The sequence below is a fragment of the Triturus cristatus genome, chromosome 2_1 (genome assembly GCF_964204655.1).
Source record: "Triturus cristatus chromosome 2_1, aTriCri1.1, whole genome shotgun sequence".
NCBI classification, from domain to species: domain Eukaryota; kingdom Metazoa; phylum Chordata; class Amphibia; order Caudata; family Salamandridae; genus Triturus; species Triturus cristatus.
In genome coordinates, this window is record NC_140581.1 from 1,134,049,940 (window position 1) to 1,134,069,113 (window position 19,174).

Here is a 19,174-nt window from a genome sequence, read left to right on the forward strand (position 1 = left end):
CCCTTACTGTCTGCAGAACCCAAGCATCCACCGTGATGGAAGTTCACATTGGGAAAAAATGCGCTAGACGGCCCCCCGCTTTTAGAAGGGAAGAAGGGAGAACACTCACCGGAAGAATTGGAGCCGCCTCCTCCTCTGCCACCTCTGTTCTTGCCTCGGCGTCCACGGGTGAAGTAAAAGTTTCCAAAGCGGGCTTGATCCTGATATTGTCCTTGATTGGAGCCTTGCCCTCTGTGCTGATTTGGACGGCCGGACGAGCGGCCCCTACCTCGCCCGGCCCCACGGAAAACCAGAGGGCGAAACACCTTCCTGATGGAAGTCTGCGCTCTATCCAGGAGGTAAAGGGGTTAACAAACCTCCCTAGCTCCTTGATAAAGGGTTCGCCAAAGAGGCCACTCTGTGCGACTGGGCCCGCTTCAGTGTCCCCCAGGTCCCCAAGTTTGGGGTCAACCTTGATGAGAAGTGACCTGCGCCGTTCTGTGGAAAGCGCGCAGTTGGCGTTCCCGAGGAACACCACTACACGCTGGGTCCAGGAAGAGAGGTGTTCAGGGGATATGAGAGAGCCCGAGACCTTGGCCTCTTCAGCCATTTCTAGGATTTTGGTAGCGGGCCCCAAGACATCCAGTAGTTTGTCTTGACAGGCACACCAGGACCTGTCGATGCCTTTCTTGGGGTCTTTGACAAATTTTAGCAAAAAGGTAGCCATTCTGGGGTCAATCTCAGGAGTGACGGCTACCTTTCCCTCCAAGGAAGGACGGGGGCACTCTGCCCTAAGGCAACTACGAGCTGTCCGCTCAAGAGGGCGGCGGATCCTGCTGGCCACATACTGGGCGACCTTCTCGGAGGGGGCGCAGTCAGAGGAGCGTGGATGTAAGACATTGTCCGGGTCCAGCATGTCCGCACACAGGTTTGGCTCGCTAGAGGCTGGCGCTGACTTGGAAGGAAGCCAGGGGCGGGACTGTTCAGGAGAAGCGTCTGTGTCCCCAGGGTCCCCGTCTGCCGAAGTTGGGGTTGCCGGCGGAACAGAACTGGCAAAAAAGCTTGTTTAAGGCGGCTGAATGCATCAGAATCCACCCCCCCCTCCCTAGCACGTTTGGCTGGTGGTTGGTGTATGTCCGTGGCTGGACAGCTGGGGGAAAGGCCTTTGGACGAGGCCTGCGCGGCTCAGGCTAGCTTTTCGCAGGCCTGGTCAATTTTCCGGGATAGCCGCTCCTCAAGAGGGGTAATGGCCTGCTCTACCGCCTTATGTATGGAGTCATCAACCGCGTCATAAAAGTCATCATCCCATGGAAGAGCCGCAAGAGGGTCCTCTTCCCATTGATAGTCTTTATAGACATCGTCCTGATAGGTCTCCATGGAGAGGTAAGTAAGATAACAGGTAAGTGATGAGTAGAGCAGTAAAAAAATAGAGGTGGTGAACCTCTAATAAAGGGGGGCTGGGTGTCAGCCGGTAATATGGGCGGGCAGTGCTCGCAATTTAAGGCCCGAAAGCCTGGGACCCAAACAGCTCTGGTGCAAAAATATATAAATGGGCAGTCTGCCAGCAAGTGGATCCCTGCAGAGTGAATCTGCACTACAGACTCTGCCAACAGAGTGCTATTGGCCTACAATATACGGACCCCCAGGCAGTGAAACACTGGCAAAGGCTGCCTAACAGCAGCTACAGACCCGTGAAAACAGGCGTTCAAGGGGGCGTGAGGAGAAAACCATGCAAATAAATGCCTAATGGCACAGAGCACAGACCCTTGTCAGGGGTGTAGGGCAGACACAGACAAGGCTCACGCGGCGATACAGTCTGGGTTCCGACGTGCTCAGGAATGCGTGGAATCCCAGGCGCACGCCGCGTCAGAGACGCTGTCAGGCGCCCTCTGGCGGCGTCATGCAGACACCGCAAGCTGGCACCGAGGTACGGCCAATAGGGAGCAGGGAGACTCCCACGGCCGGAGCAAGGCACCGAGTAGCGGCGGCTCGCAGCTGAAATTACACCCTGATATAAAGCACGTTTGACATTCAAAGCGGGCAACGCGCTTCTAGTATCAAAATATGGCGCATGCGCCCCTGACAATGCGCCGTGAGAGAACGGCAAACACAGAAACGCCGCAGGCTGTCAAGCCGCGTGAACGAAAACAAAGCCTGCGATCATACAGTTCAAACAGCAATAACCTGGTTAGATATATAACGCAATACCATAAATTCTCATAACAATGCAACACTAGGAAAAAAGACTTATCTTGGCTGCAAGCAGCGAAGAAAATCAGCAACCTGGGGACTCCTGATTGGTGAACTGGATGAGACATTCTATCTGTGGACACTCTATTGTTTTGATGTTATTCCCTATGGTTCATGGGAAAAGTAGTTTTTGACTTTAAAGTGGCTGCTATTCAATAAAGTGAAGAAAGAATAACATAATCCTCGCCTCCGGTCCTGACATAGACTCTAAAATTAGTGGCTAAAAATATATTTGTATCCTCAGATTGATTCGTGTGAGAAGTGCAGGTGAATTAAACAGAATACAGTATAGACGATTAGTGGCCTCAATAAAATTTAGACAGGCCCCAAACTTTAGTTTAAAATTAAAGTATTTTTTTTATATTTGTGAACTAAATAAAATATTTTGTAATTTGTGTATTTGTTTTATGAATGCTTGTTTCTCTACTTTGTGCCTATTGTTTTGAGGTCCAAATCATCAAAAATTCTTAGGCCGGGGCCCTGACTTTAAGGGGGGGTCCTTGAATTTCAATAATGTTTTAGTTGGGGTCTCGGGTTCCAGTAATTAAGTGGGGCTTCACAGAAGTCACATTGTTAAGAACTACTGATCTAGTCTGATTGGGATTGCTGCCTAATTCAAATACTCATATGGGCATCACGGTGAAAAGTGAATATAAAACAAGGGCAATATATGAAAAATATGGGGTCTCCAAGTCTACGAAAAAAATAAAACTGTTTAGCTACTAAAAAGTATGTTCAGTTGAACAAGAACTTAACTAAGCCTAAGCATACCGTGTACTGAGACATGAGAATCTGATTACTAAAGACATTCAAATCACCTTTCTATATGCTTTTGAGAAGGGGCTGACTAGTGTCCTGTTCAAGCTAGTTATATTGTATATGATAACTTGATGACCCAATTGACAATGCCTGATGTAAGCTGTCTGTGATTACCAGTGCTTTAGTATGTTTTGTATCTTAAATCTGTTGGTTATATTGTGCTGTGGTGCCCATTTAGTGCATCTCACACTTTCAAAATTCCTTATTAGGAATAGTCTGTGGAGCAGCAAAAAATGCCTATTGATTCAGATTGGCTGTTCACTTCTTGCTATTCATTGTTTTTTTTTTTCTTCTTCAACTCTAAAGCTCCCCATTACTAGTGACTTGTAGCTGTGTTTTATCATTTCTTATGCCTGGTAAATTGAGCATGCCTCTTCCAAGCTGTGCCTCTTCATATTTTACCTACCAATGGTCTGCCTGGACTTATGCCTTCATCTAGAATACGTAGTGTGCCATGCACCCATGTAATATGAACAAAGCCATATGCACCCTCCCAATAGAGTGTCTGCTGCCACTTCTGTAATACCAAAGGGTCCCAGGGCACAAGAAAATGTATAAAACCACCCCTTGCTCACTCTAGGCATTTAATGTAATATGGCCACAGTTGGTAAAACTTTGAGTCTGTTTTGTATTGCGATGTCGGATGCACTGGTTTTTGGACTGAGTCACTTTCTGGACTTCACTATTAAGTAGACATCAGTTTTACTTATAGATAGACAGATATATAAATATGTTTAGAGGAGCCTTGTGTAGTGTTTCTGTTTTTGTGGTTGACGAGAAATATTGGGTGGCACTTTCTCACCAAAAAATCAGTTATAGACTGGAAGTAATGGCATGGATTTTATAATTACATTATTTGCTTTTTGACTTTACCTACAGCATGTATGAGGCAATCATCCCCAGTGGAGCAAGACAAGGACCAAGTATGCTTAAGAGAACATGCAGCATATTTGTGTATGAAGATATAAAAGAAGTCCATAAAAGAAGATACTTATTGGAGGTGACTACACATTTTGTTTTGCCATTTATTTGGACTTGTTCATTACTTCTGCTTCACCCAATTATTTGTCAAAAGTAATTGAATGGATACAAATCTGAAGAGAAGAGCAGTCTGTATCTCCGCTTTAGATAACTATTGGGAAGTTAATGGAATGGATGCAATTTATTTTTCATTTACTATTTTAACGTCCTAGTTTATGTGGTGTTGCTGTAAGACCCTAAAAACTCAGAAGAAATTATTCTCTTGAATACACTTCATCTTAAACTTACTAATTTTGCCAATTACACTCCTGTCCTAGTACCCAGTTTATCAGTATGCAATTAACTTCTCTTTTAGGAGTCCACATTTCCTAGAAACCCATATTCACGTAATATATATTAGTACTAGATTTTTTCAACTTGAGTACACAAACTTAATCTGTTTCTTTAGTTAACAGGATTGCATACCACTTGAGTTACAGTGCATTTACCTGCTAGATTTGTAAAAGTGATTTTACACCGCACCTGGTTTCTTGTTGCAAGTCTAACATCTGGGATGGAGGGCAGTTTTATTTGAGGGGAAAACTGTTAAGCCTTGTACAGATAAGATGATTCCATATTGCTTTGAGAGCCTTTGACACAGAGTTATAAGTCTTTTAGTCATAGTCAAAAACACTTCTCTGGCAGATCCCAGTTTACAAAATCTAATGATTTTCAGCTAAAACAACAAAATGTGTGTCTGAACATTCAACATTATCTAACAGACCACTAGTCTAGCACAGAGTGCTAGGCATATCGCTGCTTTTCACCTCCTGTTCAGTCGTAAATCTGTGTAGTGAAATTAATTAAATCTAATTAAATGAATTAAATTAAATATTTTTAAAACGCGGGGATACTCACACGGAGTGTTCCGGCGCTAATCTCATGGCAGAAACCTCAGAACACACTAACCCCACCCGTAGTTACTGTTGGAACAGCCATGTTTTCAGTTGTTTCCTAAAAGACAGCAGGTCCTATGCTTGCCTCAGATATAGGGGTAATTCATTCCATAGACGCGCACCATGCACCTGAAAAGACCTTCCTCCAATCCGGGATTTTATGAACTTAGGGATCACCATAAGAGATTGCTTAGAGGATCTAAGGACCCATTGTGGCTGGTAACATTGGATCCTGTTCCTCAGGTACACAGCACCCGTATCGTGGAAAGCCCGGTAGGCAAGAACTAAGGCCTTAAACTGAACCCTTTCCCTCACCGGAAGCCAATGAAGGGTTTCCAGGGGAGGTGACATACGAGTTCTGGTGCTTACCCTAAGAATAGCTCTTGCCGCAGCGTTCTGCACAACCTGCAGCCGATTGAGCAGATACTCAGGCAGCCCCAGATCCAGGATGTTCACATAGTCCAGCCTAGATGTAATCAAGGCTTGCACCACGATCTTACGGGATTCCATCGGTAGGAGAGGAAGGAAGTTCTTTACCATTCTTATCAAGCCGAAACAGGTGCCGGCTCATATGCTTCTAACAAATCTACTGAGGATTTTTATTTAGAAGAAGCAAGAGTTGAAAACTTCCAAGCTAGCTAAAAGCCTGGATTATATTCTCTCCTTAAGACCACTACCTCATATTTGTTGCCATTCAACTTGTTTTTTTTTTTTTCAGTGATGTAAGCACGCAGTACTATTACAGTTAACATGTCTCCATCCTCCAAGAAAATAAGCTGAGGCCCACACCCATTTTTGACAAAAAGAGTCAAAGGGAATAAGAAATCCAAACTGTGCACATAAGGATTACATGAGGTGAGGCTGTGAGGAAACAGGTGTGGCGGCACATATTAGAGACGCAGAGCTGAAAGGAGAAGGATGTGATGGGTCAAAGGGGGTCGGAATCCATGATGGACATTGCCTCTGATGCCAAGCAGCGCCACAAGCAGAAAGATAGGAATGGGTATCTGTGTCACACCAAGATGAGTTCCAGAAGGATCAAAGTATAAGTGCAGCCACCATCAACTACATGGTGCAGTTTCTCTTGGTGTTTAATTTATATTATCTCTGTTTTTTTTGTAAAGCACCGCTTAACATCTTGGTGTAGCCTCACAGTGCTTCTGTATTTGAGGGAGAATGAAAAAAAATCCTTGAAATAAAGGAATGAAAAACCCATCCAGGGAAGGAGTGGGGCCACTTATGGCCACTAGAATTGGCCAACTGCCCCTGTTTGCCAAAGTCCACCCTGAAAGTGATAATTTGTTGCTTTCATCAAAAGCGTGCAATTGTATTGTGATTGTGGTCTTGAACAGAAGTGGAATGAAAATATACTGCATCACTAGTATCTGTCATTTGTTTATTTAAGACTCGTGAAACCACAACTTTTTTAGGTCTCGCCTACACAGCGCACATACGTTGCATAGGAGGAGACCTCTTGGAATCAATTTGCATTTTCGCCAAAAAACATGCACGCTTTGTATTGCTTTCAATGGCAACACATGCACGTTTGGCGTTTCCCTTGTGAGAGCGAACTTTGGTGACATCTGTTTGTAATTATCTTGCAAACAGATGGTGCCCCTGCTCGCTCCAGCAAGGGAAACGCTGTGTGTACTCTTGGCCACGCTCCCCTCACCCCCTCCCACTTGTTAACCCGCAACCACATTATATAGGGGAACGGAAACTGGGATTGGAATTTAAACAAAAGGGTTTAGATGCAAGGATTGTTTTTAAACTGTGACGTAGTTGAGTAGTTCGCTCTTTAAAACACGGTTTGCTGTAGTTTGGTGTTTTACTGCCTCAAGCTCTATTTGCGCCTTTTTGTTGTCCGAAATGCACTGTAAATTGTAAGTGTACTAACACACGAAATGTAAGAGCCGAGAGAGCAGTGTCTCCACACGCTAGAGAGGCGAGTGCTCCTTTGAAAGAATAGTTTGTGTCACGGTGATACATTTACATTTACTTGTTTATGCCATAAAAGCATGGTTATCTCTGACCCAGCAGCTGACAGCAGGTATGTGGCCACCGCACGCAACCTTTCCCAGAATCCTTCTCACGTGCATAGGCTCATTAAAGTGTCCTTGTGTAACGTAACTAGAGCTTATTGAAAGCGCACCAAAACCTTCGGGTCGAGTTTGCGCTATATAAATCTGTCTTTAAAAAAAAAAAAAAGTAAAATGACCTGCTCCAGTTCCAATGCAGGGAGAGGCATACTGTAAACAGTGCTACAGGTGGGGCTGCAGCTTCTTGGCGCTTTGAAGCACAGCCCTATGAACGCAGTGACGTAGTTGAGTAGTTTGCACTTTAAAACATGGTTTGCTGTAGGTTGGTATTTTACTGCCCCGAGCTCCATTGGTGCCTTTTTGTTGTCCGAAACCCACTATATATTGTGAGAGTACTAACACACAAAATGTAAGAGCCGAGTGAGCAGTGATTCCAGGTGCTAGCGAAGCGAGTGCTCATTTAAAAGAATAGTTTGTGTCACGGTGATACATTTACATGTTTCTGCCATAAAAGTTTGTTTATCTCTGCCCCAGCAGCTAACAGCGTGTATGTGGCCACCACACGCAACCTTTCCCAGAATCCTTCTCACGTGCACAGGCTCATTAAAGTGTCCTTGTGTAACGTAACTAGAACTTATGTAAAGCGCTCCAAAACCTTCGGGTCAAGTTTGCGCTATATAAATCTGTCTAAAAAAAAAAGTGAAATTACCTGCCCCCGTTCCAATGCAGGGAGAGGCATACTGTAAACAGTGCTGCAGGTGGGGCCTGCAGCTTCGTGGTGCTTTGAAGCACAGCCCTGTGAACGCAGTGACGTAGTTGAGTAGTTTGCTCTTTAAAACATGGTTTGCTGTAGGTTCGTGTTTTACTGCCCCGAGCTCGATAATTCCAATGCAGGGAGAGGCATACTGTTAAAAGTGCCGCTGGTCCATTCGTCTCAGTTTTATAAATATCTCCAATTGAGACATGCTCTCCAAATGCATATTGCGGATTATATGAGGCTGCCCGAGTATAGCCCCATAGAGGCCCAAACGACAATGGGAGACTTGGGTAAGGGGGGGGGGGGTCCCGCATTTATCGTACCGTTGTCAACAACACTCCCACATCCCTAGACAAGTTGAGGGACCAATGGGTGGATTGGGTCGGCCCCCTCAACAAGGCGGACTGGCGCGACGCCCTTATGGCCCCCAGAGTAATCACGTCTCCGCCAGGCTCAAGCTGGTTCAGCTCTACTACTTACACGCTGCGTACCTCACTCCCCTGCGCTTGCACAGAGCGGGCTTGCGTCCGGATGCGGCATGTGCGAGATGTAACCACACCCCAGCTGACTTCCTTCACATGGTCTGGTCGTGTCCTCGCTTGGGCCAGTTCTGGGGAGCCATTGAAGTGGAACTGACGGAGGTATTGGGATGAGAGGTTCCTCATGATCCATGTCACTCCTTGCTGGGGATCACTGATGGGTTGGATGGGTCCAGGAATGACAAGTTGTTTTTTAATACAGCTGTGATGGTGGCCAAGCAGGACATTGCGGCGGCCTGGATAAGCCCTGACCGACCCACCCTGGAACGGTGGTGAAGTGGGGTGGACTGGTGCGCGACCCAAGAAAGAGCCCTTTATAAACCCATGGGGTGCGTTAGGAAATCCCGCAGAGTGTGGGGAAAGTGGTTGGGGAATGTGGAGGGTCCAGCTTAACCTAGTCCTAACTTCTGTCTTTGTACTTTTATGGGGACAGTGAGACGGGGTTGCAATGAACGTGCGAATGTATTCAAAACAGTGATTTCCGTATATTGGCTGAATAGTCCTATGTTTTTAAAATCAATAAAAATGTGTTTATCAAAAAAAAAAGTGCCGTAGGTGGGGCCAGCAGCTTCGTGGCGCTTTGAAGCACAGCCCTGTGAATGCAGCGCATCTAATGCTCCAAGCACAGCCCAGTGAATGCAGGGCACCTAATGCTCCAAGTACAGCCCTGTGACCGCAGCACACGTAATGCTCAGAGACTGCCTCAGAGGGCAAACTAACTGCAAATACCTCTATTCGCTGCGTTCTCAATGCAGCCAGCACAGCTGCAAGAGTTGTTAACTCAAGTGTTCTCCTTAGACGCCATGCCTGGCTTAAGGTTTCGCATTTTAAGCCTGAAGTACAGCAAAATATACGTGCACTTACCTTTTGATGTAGAAAAACTCTTTAGCCCTCAAGTACATACTGTAGGAAGCTGTCTCTGTATATACTATACCAAAATTATTCCAGTGCCACCCCAAAGGTAGGCAGAGGTAAAAGTAGATAGCACTTGTGGTAGTGTGGGCGAACAGTAAGGCTTTTTCAGAGGGTAGTATTAAGCATTTGTTGTACACACTCACAAATTATGTCACACACAAAGACTGAACTCAGACCAATTTGATTTGTATAAAAATATTATTTAGTTGTATTTATTTTCTAGAACTCAGCAGGCCTGACACAGGTAAGTCTAAATGGTACCTTTCAATCAATCCATCCATTTATAGAGTGCACTATTCACCCGTGAGGGTCTCAAGGCGCTAAAAGGGGAGGGGGGAGGAGTGCTGCTACTGATCGAACAGCCAGGTCTTGAGAAGTCTTCTGAAGGTCAGCAGGTCCTGGGTCTGTTGCAGGTGAATGGGGAGGGTGTTCCATGTCTTGGCGGCGAGGTGGGAGAATGATCTGCTGCCGGAGGTCATTCGGTGGACGGTGGCGAGGGCGAGGTCAGCGGAGCGAAGCTGGCGGTTCGGGGTGTAGAAGGTGAGTCGTTTGTTGAGGTATGCTGGTCCGGCGTTGAGTGCTTTGTGAGCGTGGGTGAGGAGCTTGAAGGTGATCCTTTTGTTGACGGGGTGCCAGTGCAGGTCTCTCAGGTGGGTAGTGATGTGGCTGTGACAGGGGATGTCGAGGATGAGGCGAGTGGAGGCGTTCTGTATGCGTTGAAGTCTTCTCTGGAGTTTGGCCGTGGTTCCCGCGAAGAGGGCGTTGCCGTAGTCCAACCTGCTGCTGATGAGGGCTTGGGTGACCGTCCTTCTGGTTCTGGTGGGGATCCATCTGTAGATCTTGCGTAGCATGCGGAGGGTGTTTAAGCAGGTGGAGGAGACTGGGTTGACTTGCTGGGTCATTGATAGAGATGAGTCCAGGTTGAACCCCAGGTTGCGTGCGTGGTTGGTGGGTGTTGGTGCAGCTCCCAGTGTGGCCGGCCACCAGGAGTCGTCCCAGGCTGAGGGGGTGGAGCCGAGAATGAGGACCTCCGTTTTGTCAGCGTTCAGTTTCAGGAGACTGGTCTTCATCCATTTTGCGACGGCCTTCATTCCTTCGTGGAGGTTGGTTTTGGCAGTGGCCGTGTCCTTGGTGAGGGAGAGGATCAGCTGGGTGTCATCGGCATACGAGATAATGTTGAGGTCGTGCGATCGGACGATGTTGGCTTGCGGTGCCATGTAGACGTTAAAGAGGGTCGGGCTGAGGGATGATCCTTGGGGTATGCCGCAGGTGATCTTGGTGGCTTCGGATCGGAATGGGGGAGGCGAACTCTCTGGGTTCTGCCGGTGAGGAAGGAGGTGATCCAGTCCAGGGCTTTGTCGCGAATCCCTGCGTCGTGGAGGCAGGTGCGTAGGGTGTGGTGGCAGACGGTGTCGAAGGTGGCCGAAAGCTCCAGGAGGATGAGGGCCGTGGTATCGCCGTTGTCCAGCAGGGCCCTGATGTCGTTGGTGGCGGCGATGAGGGCTGTTTCGGTGCTGTGGTTGCTGCGGAACCCGGATTGGGACGAGTCCAGGATGTTGTTCTCTTCTAGGAAGTGGGTCAGTTCCCTGTTCTCAGTCTTCTCGATTACTTTCACAGGGAACGGGAGCAGGGAGATGGGCCGGAAGTTCTTGAGGTCGTTTGGGTCCGCCTTGGGTTTCTTGAGTAGGGCGTTGATCTTGGTGTGTTTCCAACTCTCTGGGATGGTGGCGGTCTGGAAGGAGCTGTTGATGATCTTCCGGAGTTGGGGTGCGATGATAGAGCTTGCTTTGTTGAAGATGTGGTGGGGGTAGGGGTCGGATGGTGATCCGGAGTGGATGGTGTTCATGATTTTGATGGTGTAGTCATCGTTGACGTGGTTGCAGAAGGCCAGTGTGGTTGGGGGGCGGTGAGTCTGAAGTGTCGGTGTCTGCCGGAGGGGGGTCTGCCTGTTGAAGTTGTCGTTGATGGCTGCGATCTTGCGGTGGAAGAAGGTGGCTAGGGAGTCGCAGAGGTCTTGCGACGGTGGGATTTCGTTGGAGCTGGGGTTGGCGAGTTCTTTCACAATGTTGAAGAGCTCTTTGCTGTTGTGCGCGTTGTTGTTGATGAGTTCCTTGAAGGATGTCCTTTTGGCGGTTCAAATGAGTTGGTGGTGCTTGCGGCTGGCATTCTTGAGGGCTGCGTGGTTGTCCGGTGTCTGTTCGAGGTGCCACTTCTTCTCGAGTCTAAGGGATTTCTGCTTGAAAGCCTGGAGATCGGTGGTGAACCAGATAGCCCTCCTGTCGGTGCGTCTGTTTGAGGTTTTCCTGATCGGGGCAAGAGTGTTGGCGCAGTCGTTGATCCATTGCCACCTGGTGTCAGTGGGGTCGGTTGATGGGCCTCGGGCGAGGGTGGTGATTAGCTGGTCTTCGGTGACCTTGTTCCAGCTGCGGTGTGGGATTCTTTGCGGGTGGTTGTGCGTGGTGTGTTTCTTGAAGGAGAAGTGGATACAGCGGTGGTCGGTCCAGTGAAGTTCGGTGGTGTGGCTGAAGGTGACGTGGTTGTTGGCAGAAAATATGGGGCCGAGCGTGTGTCCGGCGGGGTGGGTGGGTGTCGTGACGAGCTGTTTGAGTTGCTGTCGTTGGCGTTCTCGAGGTAGAAGTTCAGGTCTCCGAGGAGAATGTAGTCTGTGGAAGCCAGGGCGTGCGTGCTGATGACGTTGGTGATGGAGTCGCTGAACTGTGGTCGGAGTCCGGGGGGTCTGTAGACAAGGGTTCCTCTGAGGGTGGTGGTGTGATCGATGTAGATCTGGAAGTGCATGTGTTCGGCCGTGCTGAGGGTGTCTTCGGTGCTGGTCAAAATTCTGATGGTGTTACTGTGGACGATGGCTATTCCTGCTCCTGGTTTGTTGGTGCGGTCCCTGCGGGTGATCTTGTAGCCGTCTGGGATGGCTATGGCGATGTCGGGCGCCGAGGAGGGGTTCATCCAGTTCTCCATCAAGAAGGCGAGGATGAGTCGAGTAGGTCCCAGAGTTCGACGGCGTGCTTGTGGACTGAGCGGGTGTTGAGTAGTATGCATCTGAGATGGTTGCGACCTGCCCTGGTGGGGGGGGGCAGGACGTGCAGGTGTTGGCTGGTTGCTGAAGCTGCAGTTTCGGCAGGTGAAGAGCCCGTGGGTGAGCTTCGGGGTGGCCTGGAAGCAGTTGGATGAACGGTCTGTGTTGAGTGCGTGGAGGAGGGTGGCGTCATAGTGGCGTCGGGTGTCGTGGCGCTCGCGGGGGCCAGGGGGTTTGGCGCTGGCGCGGAAGGGCGCCATTAAGAAGGGGAGATGGGAGGGAGGAGCAGCTGGGAGGTGGGTGCGGGTGCGAATGGGCGAGCGAGGGGGCGGGGAAGTAGGGGACGCAGTGGCAGGAAACGGGAGTAAGGGAGCGGGCAACGGAAAGAAAAGGACAGAGAAGGCTGGAAAAAAAAAGGCTGAAAAAAGGCGACAAAACAGCTGAACAGCAACAAAACGGCAGACAACAGCAGCCAACAGAGGACATGCAGAAAAGGAAATGGGCAGGGACAGTGGACACAGAGTCCTGGCGGCACAAACTCGTGGCAGCAGCGGGCGGGAAACACGGGCACAGTCAGGTGGAGCTGTGCGGCGTGGGGAGCGACCTGCCTGTGAACAGGGTCAAGGGTCACTTCCTGCCTTTCGAGGCAGGTTGAACAATACAAGCAAGCTGAATGAAAATGTCTTCATTACAGGTTTGTAAATCTTTTCAATACAGTGGAAATTACTGTTAGATTACTTTTGATTATTTGACAGATTACTTTATGGGTTACTTTTTGTACTCCGTGTGTATGAGAAAGTGCCATCTTTCTTGCATGGTATGCCCCCACGTTTTGCTGAAATGCTGAATGTACTTTGACTGAGTGTGCCCTGGACTCATGCCAATCAGGTGCCCAGGGCCTATGTTCCTTCCCTTAAACACAAAACCCAAATTGGCAAACCCTGGCTACATGTCAGCCCCTGGTAAATGGTACCCTAGGTACCAAAGGCCTTGTGACCAGGGAAGGCCTCTAAGGGCTGCAGCACTCATTGTGCCACCCTTAGAGGCCCTGGATCCCCTTTCTGCCCCTCTTTCAGAAGTCCTTATGTTCTTTCTTTCTTTGGCCCGGCAGGGCTCTGCTCTGGGCACTATTAACGGCTACCTTTCTGCAATTTCAGCCTTTCTCAGGCTCCCTGATCAGCCCTCTATTTTCAAGTCCCCTGTTGTAAATAGATTTCTCAAAGGCATTACTCACCTTTTCCCTCCTATTCTTATTGTGATGCCGCAGTGGGACTTGAATCCGGTTCTTACCTATTTGATGTGCGCTCCCTTTGAGCCGCTTCACAACTGACCTCTTCGTTAATTGACTTTGAAAACTGCTTTCCTGGTTGCCATCACCTCCGCTAGGCGCGTGAGTGAGCTCCAGGCTCTTTCCTGTAAACCACCTTTTCGGTCTGTTCATGCGGACAAAGATGTGCTCCGCACTCGGCCTTCCTTTTTGCCAAAGGTTGTTACTGCCTTCCATATCGGGAAATCTATCACCTTGCCCACTTGCTTTCTGCCTCCGCACACTTCCAGAGAGGAAGAGAAGCTCCACCGTCTGGACCCAAAACGTGCACTCTCATTTTACCTAAATCGCACACAACAGTTCCGGGTGGATGACCAGCTCTTTGTTAGCTACGTAGGCGCCAAGAAAGGCTGGGCTGTACACAAGTGAACTATCTCCCGCTGGGTAATCTTGTGTATAAAAGTCTGTTATTCTCTGGCTAAAAAGGAGCATCCGGTGGGGCTGCGCGCCCATTCTACCAGGACAACAGCAGCTACTACTGCATTGGGACGTGGTGTCCCCCTGCAAGACATCTGTCAGGCGGCCACATGGGCCTTGCTGCACACTTTTACTAAGCATTATTGCCTTGACAGCCAAGTCCGTAGAGACGGCTTCTTTGGCCGTTCTGTTCTCCGTGACTTTCTGTTGTGATCTTGGTTCGCAGACCCACCACCGGGGTTGGTATTGCTGGGGCATCTATTCTAAAGTAAGGAATCTATCACTAACTTGTCTCTTTCAGATGCACAAGTTACTTACCATCGGTAAAGATATATCTGTAAGAGACATTAGTTAGTGATAGATTCCTTACCGCCCCACCCATCCTCCCCGTTCTGGGAACTGATTTCTAGGGTTAAGGTCATCCCTTTCAGGGCCTTAGTTTCCATGAACCAGTGGTCAGTATCTTGCATGGCTCTGCGTTCCTGGCGCGGAAAGTTGTGTACAGAACTGACGTCAGCGCGCGAGGGCGGCGTCTAAGTAGCTGCCACAACGTCATCCCGGCGATCACGACGGCTATGACGGATGCGTAGCTGCACGACGCCACCTTCCGACGCGCAGGGGTAATGTTGACGAAAACTTTCAGGATTCAGTCTGATGCCTGAGGGTAATTCTAAGGTAAGGAATCTATCACTAACTAATGTCTCTTACAGATATATTGTTACCGAAGGTAAGCAACTTGTGTGATTAGTGTTTTGCTTTGCTGGATCACATCTAGGCCTCCTGGGCTTTGCTGACTGAGTACCATTGATGATTTTCGAAGCATCTCTTTTATCTTGCTCAAACGGGCATATGGAAGATCATAGGTACACCTCCTCATTTAGTATCTCAGAGGTATTCTGAGAGATTACAATGCACTTTTGTTGGTGGCATCGCCTGAAAGTCAACAGGTAGGCAAGCAGCAACCTAGCACACCAAGCCTCTACAATAAATTAGCAGCAGTTTTAGTAACAAAATGATCAACAATCAAGCTAGTGCAAAAAACATGAATACATAAAACGATGGAATTGATACAGCCCTGATGAGAAAAAAACTTGCTCCAGTAGTTTTTTTTTAACTCTAGATAACCCCTCTTAATTATTTTTTATTTAAATATCTTTATTTAAATTTTTTCATCAATTTCTTAATACAAACCAAGCAATCCTAGTCCAATACTGCACTGATATACAAGGTTAGTATCACTGTGGCAGTACTTGCATAATTACAAATCCTCTCCTATGACATTCACAGTATAATGTTACCGCTACTTCTCATCAGTTAACGTGCGTTAGTAGTTTGATATGGGTTTATAATACCCACATACACCATCACCCCTGATTGAGGGGTAGGACATGTCTATCTTATGTATCCTCTGCTTACATCCATTAGTACAATGCAAGTATGTCTGTCAACACATCAATATATGGTGCGTGTATGGTACAGTTTCTAGGAAACAATGAACAATAAGACATGGATTTTAGGAGGCAAGCAGTATCACTAATTTGCCGGACATTTGCATCTTTCAACCTGAAAATCATAACCAATAATTATAAAAGTAAATACAACAAATCTGTGAGATATCAGGTATACAAAGCACCCGACATCTAGAATATTATGTGACGTGTAAATGAGGTCATATTGGGGGCCGCCCGTGATTTGTCAAGCATGGGTTGTTGTCCCTAGTCTGTGTATTTGTGTGGAGTCCAATGTGTCCTGTACCTGGGGTTGTGTCCATGTCGTAATATGAAGGAATGTGGAGTCATTGCCTACCCTAATAGTCCAGTCCAAGGGTGCCTTGTGTGCACGGCTTATCTGCCCCACCCGGGTAGCCTCTTCGGCTAGATAACCCCTCTTAATCTGTAAATGTGGCATCCTAAAAATGCTTGTGGTTAGCAAACAATATAATAGTCCGGGCCTGTCATCGTATGTAAGGTGCTTTTATAGTATGCTTCCCTTAGGCGCTTCCTCACTTATAGTGTTTTCTGTTTATGTATTGGTCAATGATTTCCCTAGCAGGGCTTGGCACCTGGCCTTATAAGTTGAGTCTGGCCTTTATATGTAAAATTGTACTAATGAGTTGTACATCTCTTCAAAAACATGAAATTTGCTTTCTGAGCTGTTTAATCTTTTGTTTTTTCCAGCCAATTGCCATTGAAGTGTTCTCTGGAGATGGAAGGAATTACCTTCTCGCATTTCAGAAAGGAGTTAGAAATAAAGTTTATCAAAGGTATGGGACAATTCCATTACACGACTTGGAAAATAAAACATTCTATTTAACAATTTATTATTGGATATAACACGCAACCTGCACATTAAAGTACTTTATTATTTATTTTTTATTACTTGATAATGACAGACAAAATATATTTTTAAGACTTTCAGAAGTCAAGGTAATAACATAGCACACTTATGTGGAACATCCTATTTAGTGCTGATGTATTTTGCTATTAGACCTTCATGTTGAACTTCTTTTTATTTCACAATCATACAGGTTTTTGGCGGTGGTTCCATCTCTAGTTGACAGTTCTGAGTCGGTGTCTGGGCAACGACCAAACACCAGTGTCGAACAAGGGTGAGTATTAGTTTATTTCTGAAAAGTTAATGTCTGTGAAATTGGATGGAAACAGGAATTTACAGTATGATGATATTTTTTTACAAAAAAATACTCTTCCATTCCAATTGTCAAGTTACTGACACCTTCGATAATTGAAAACTCATATTTTTAATACAATAACGTGGTGTACTGTTCTGTTAGATGGCATGTGGTTTCACCTGCCAGAATTGTGTGAAGGATTCCTTTAGCCATTTGGAAAAGTCTGTTTTCTAATCCCAAGCAAGAGGCCTATAACTCTTCCCCCAGCCACTCCAGTGATCTGCAGATCACTTGTACAAATACTGGCCGGGCCAACTGAAACTTTCATTAAATCGTGTGCCATTAAAAAAAAAACAGTACTGACCATTTCCATCAAAATGCCTAGGTTCCACATCTCAAGAACAGACTAATATTTTCCTTCTGTTACACACTTACCTAAACTCACTTTACTTCCTCAAGAACTGACTCACCTCACCCGATAACATGAACTCTATCAACCGTAAGGATTTTAAAAAGGTTTGTATGTCCCACCTAGAAGAAAACCGGTTAACTCTTGAGATGAATAAACCTATGGTGGTTAAACACCAAATAATTACTACAACATGCGATATCCAACCATATTTGGTGTGTGTCATGGGCGAATACGATAGATATCTATTAACTAGATTTAGATTTTGGTCTTTCCACTGCCTGATCACCCACCCAGCTATTAGTGATTGGTCAAGGGAACTTTGCCGATGCCCTTGTGACAATATTTAATTACAATCTACATTACACGCAATCCTATTCTGTAAGTTTTATAGCAACGAAAGGCGCAGATGGATAACACCCCTATTAAAACGGGGAGGATGGAGGCAATGTCGCCCTGCCTTCGTGCATTTACAGATGTTGGGTAATTGTTATTGTATTGGTTCCATGGTGGGTTTTCTAAAGAGTGTGATGAGGACTAGGAAATGCCTAAATAACTAAACCGCAAGATACGTAACAGATTGGAACTATTTAGTGTGAGATGGTTCGTTTTAGGAATTACAGATTGTCTATATGTACCTTATGAATTTTTAGGAACTTATACTTATGAGATGTGTATTGATGAATTTTATATGTAATTTACGATGATCTATTCTTTTATATTCCTGCTTTTATGATTTTAATGTTTAAAATCAAAAAAAGCTTGTTTTGAACTTTGACTGTCACAAAGTATCCCACACAAGTTCGTAGCAAGAGAATCAAGTCCAGGGAGAATCATCCCAATCTAATTGTACATCCCACCTGGTGAAAGCCACAATTCAGGGCAATACAGCCCATTGAACTGTGTTCTATACACCCAAGAGTAAGGATCCCCAGAGCTAAGCCTGGGCTTCATAACCCCAAAAACAAATTAAGAGAAGTAGACCCTTAGGAATGGTAGGAAAGAACGAGGGACTCCTGGCTTGTTGATTCATGACTGGGTCCAGCGGTATACAATATTACTGGATGCATGGCCAAAGGTGACTCTACATCTTGGAAATTTGGGCTTAGTCTTGTCAGGTCCATATTAAAACCAAAGCCCCAAAGTATTGTTAAACTGCTTCATCTCATCAACTTTGTTAGCCCCCAGCAGAATTGATGTCATAATTTAGGAAATCCCACCCTTGTTGGAGCGCAGGACTTGTACACTCAAAAATAAAAAAAACTAGAGGTCCATGTTTATCATGTGTAATGATGATTATGAGATCTGACATAAGTATACTTATGATCCTAGGTGTTGCTAGTGTTCCTTGTTTTGTCAGGTAATTTTGGGAAACTCAATTATGTAGCTGTTCAGATCTAATATATTTAGAATTGAATTTACGGTTACTATAGTGGCCCAGGAGCTTAAATAATGCAATTAACAACCTACATTAAAACTGTTCTACATGTATTCTACTTGAGAGTATTGGGGTTTGTAATGCATAGTTTACAGTCAATAAAAGGGTTCAGTAGAGATACATATTAGCCCCACTGTTTTACATCTTTTTAAACAACACGATTACTGCATTGATTCCAATGACCTCGGCTTAAGTGACATCCCAATTTCAGCTTTCCTATTACTTGCATTACTGTTCTTACCACTGTAACAGACATAGCCCTGCACAGATTGTTTGGATTTCATTGTATCCCCCCCAAAAATATATTGATGTAGAGAATTGAAAAATCTTAGTTATAATGAAATGGAAAACCATATACAGTGTATTTAAAAAAAAAAAAAAAAAAAGAGTACAGCACTCGGAAGATTTTCTTACCTGGTTTAATGTTTTTGAAGCACCGAGGATTAGTCCTCACAAATTCAAAATAGCACACAAATAAAACACTTATTTTGTAAGCTTATAAATGTAAATTGAAGGTTGGGATACCCCGCTTACTGCATTTTGAAAATTAAAAACCTTTCATTGAAAATTGAAACTAGTGTTTTCTGGGTTCAGTTGTGATCATATCCAGGTTCTAACATAGTTCAGGCCAGTTTAAGAGGCAGCCTATTGTTAATGCATTCCAACTCCTATGCTTAGTATTTATCAGGGGTAGGTGGTCAGTCTAGAT

The 19,174-nt window shown here is 46.1% G+C and overlaps 1 protein-coding gene across 10 annotated transcripts in view; it reads left to right on the plus strand.

The window, feature by feature from the left end:
- The window catches only part of WDFY3 (WD repeat and FYVE domain containing 3), a 1,391,721-nt gene that overhangs the window by 1,057,155 nt on the left and 315,392 nt on the right, over positions 1–19,174 (plus strand). For all 10 annotated transcript variants that reach the window (XM_085636566.1, XM_085636564.1, XM_085636563.1 and 7 more), the window contains 3 exons: positions 3,928–4,048; positions 16,167–16,252; positions 16,517–16,597. In XM_085636566.1, the coding sequence (XP_085492692.1) occupies positions 3,928–4,048; positions 16,167–16,252; positions 16,517–16,597 (288 nt within the window). The remainder of the gene's footprint in view (positions 1–3,927; positions 4,049–16,166; positions 16,253–16,516; positions 16,598–19,174) is intronic.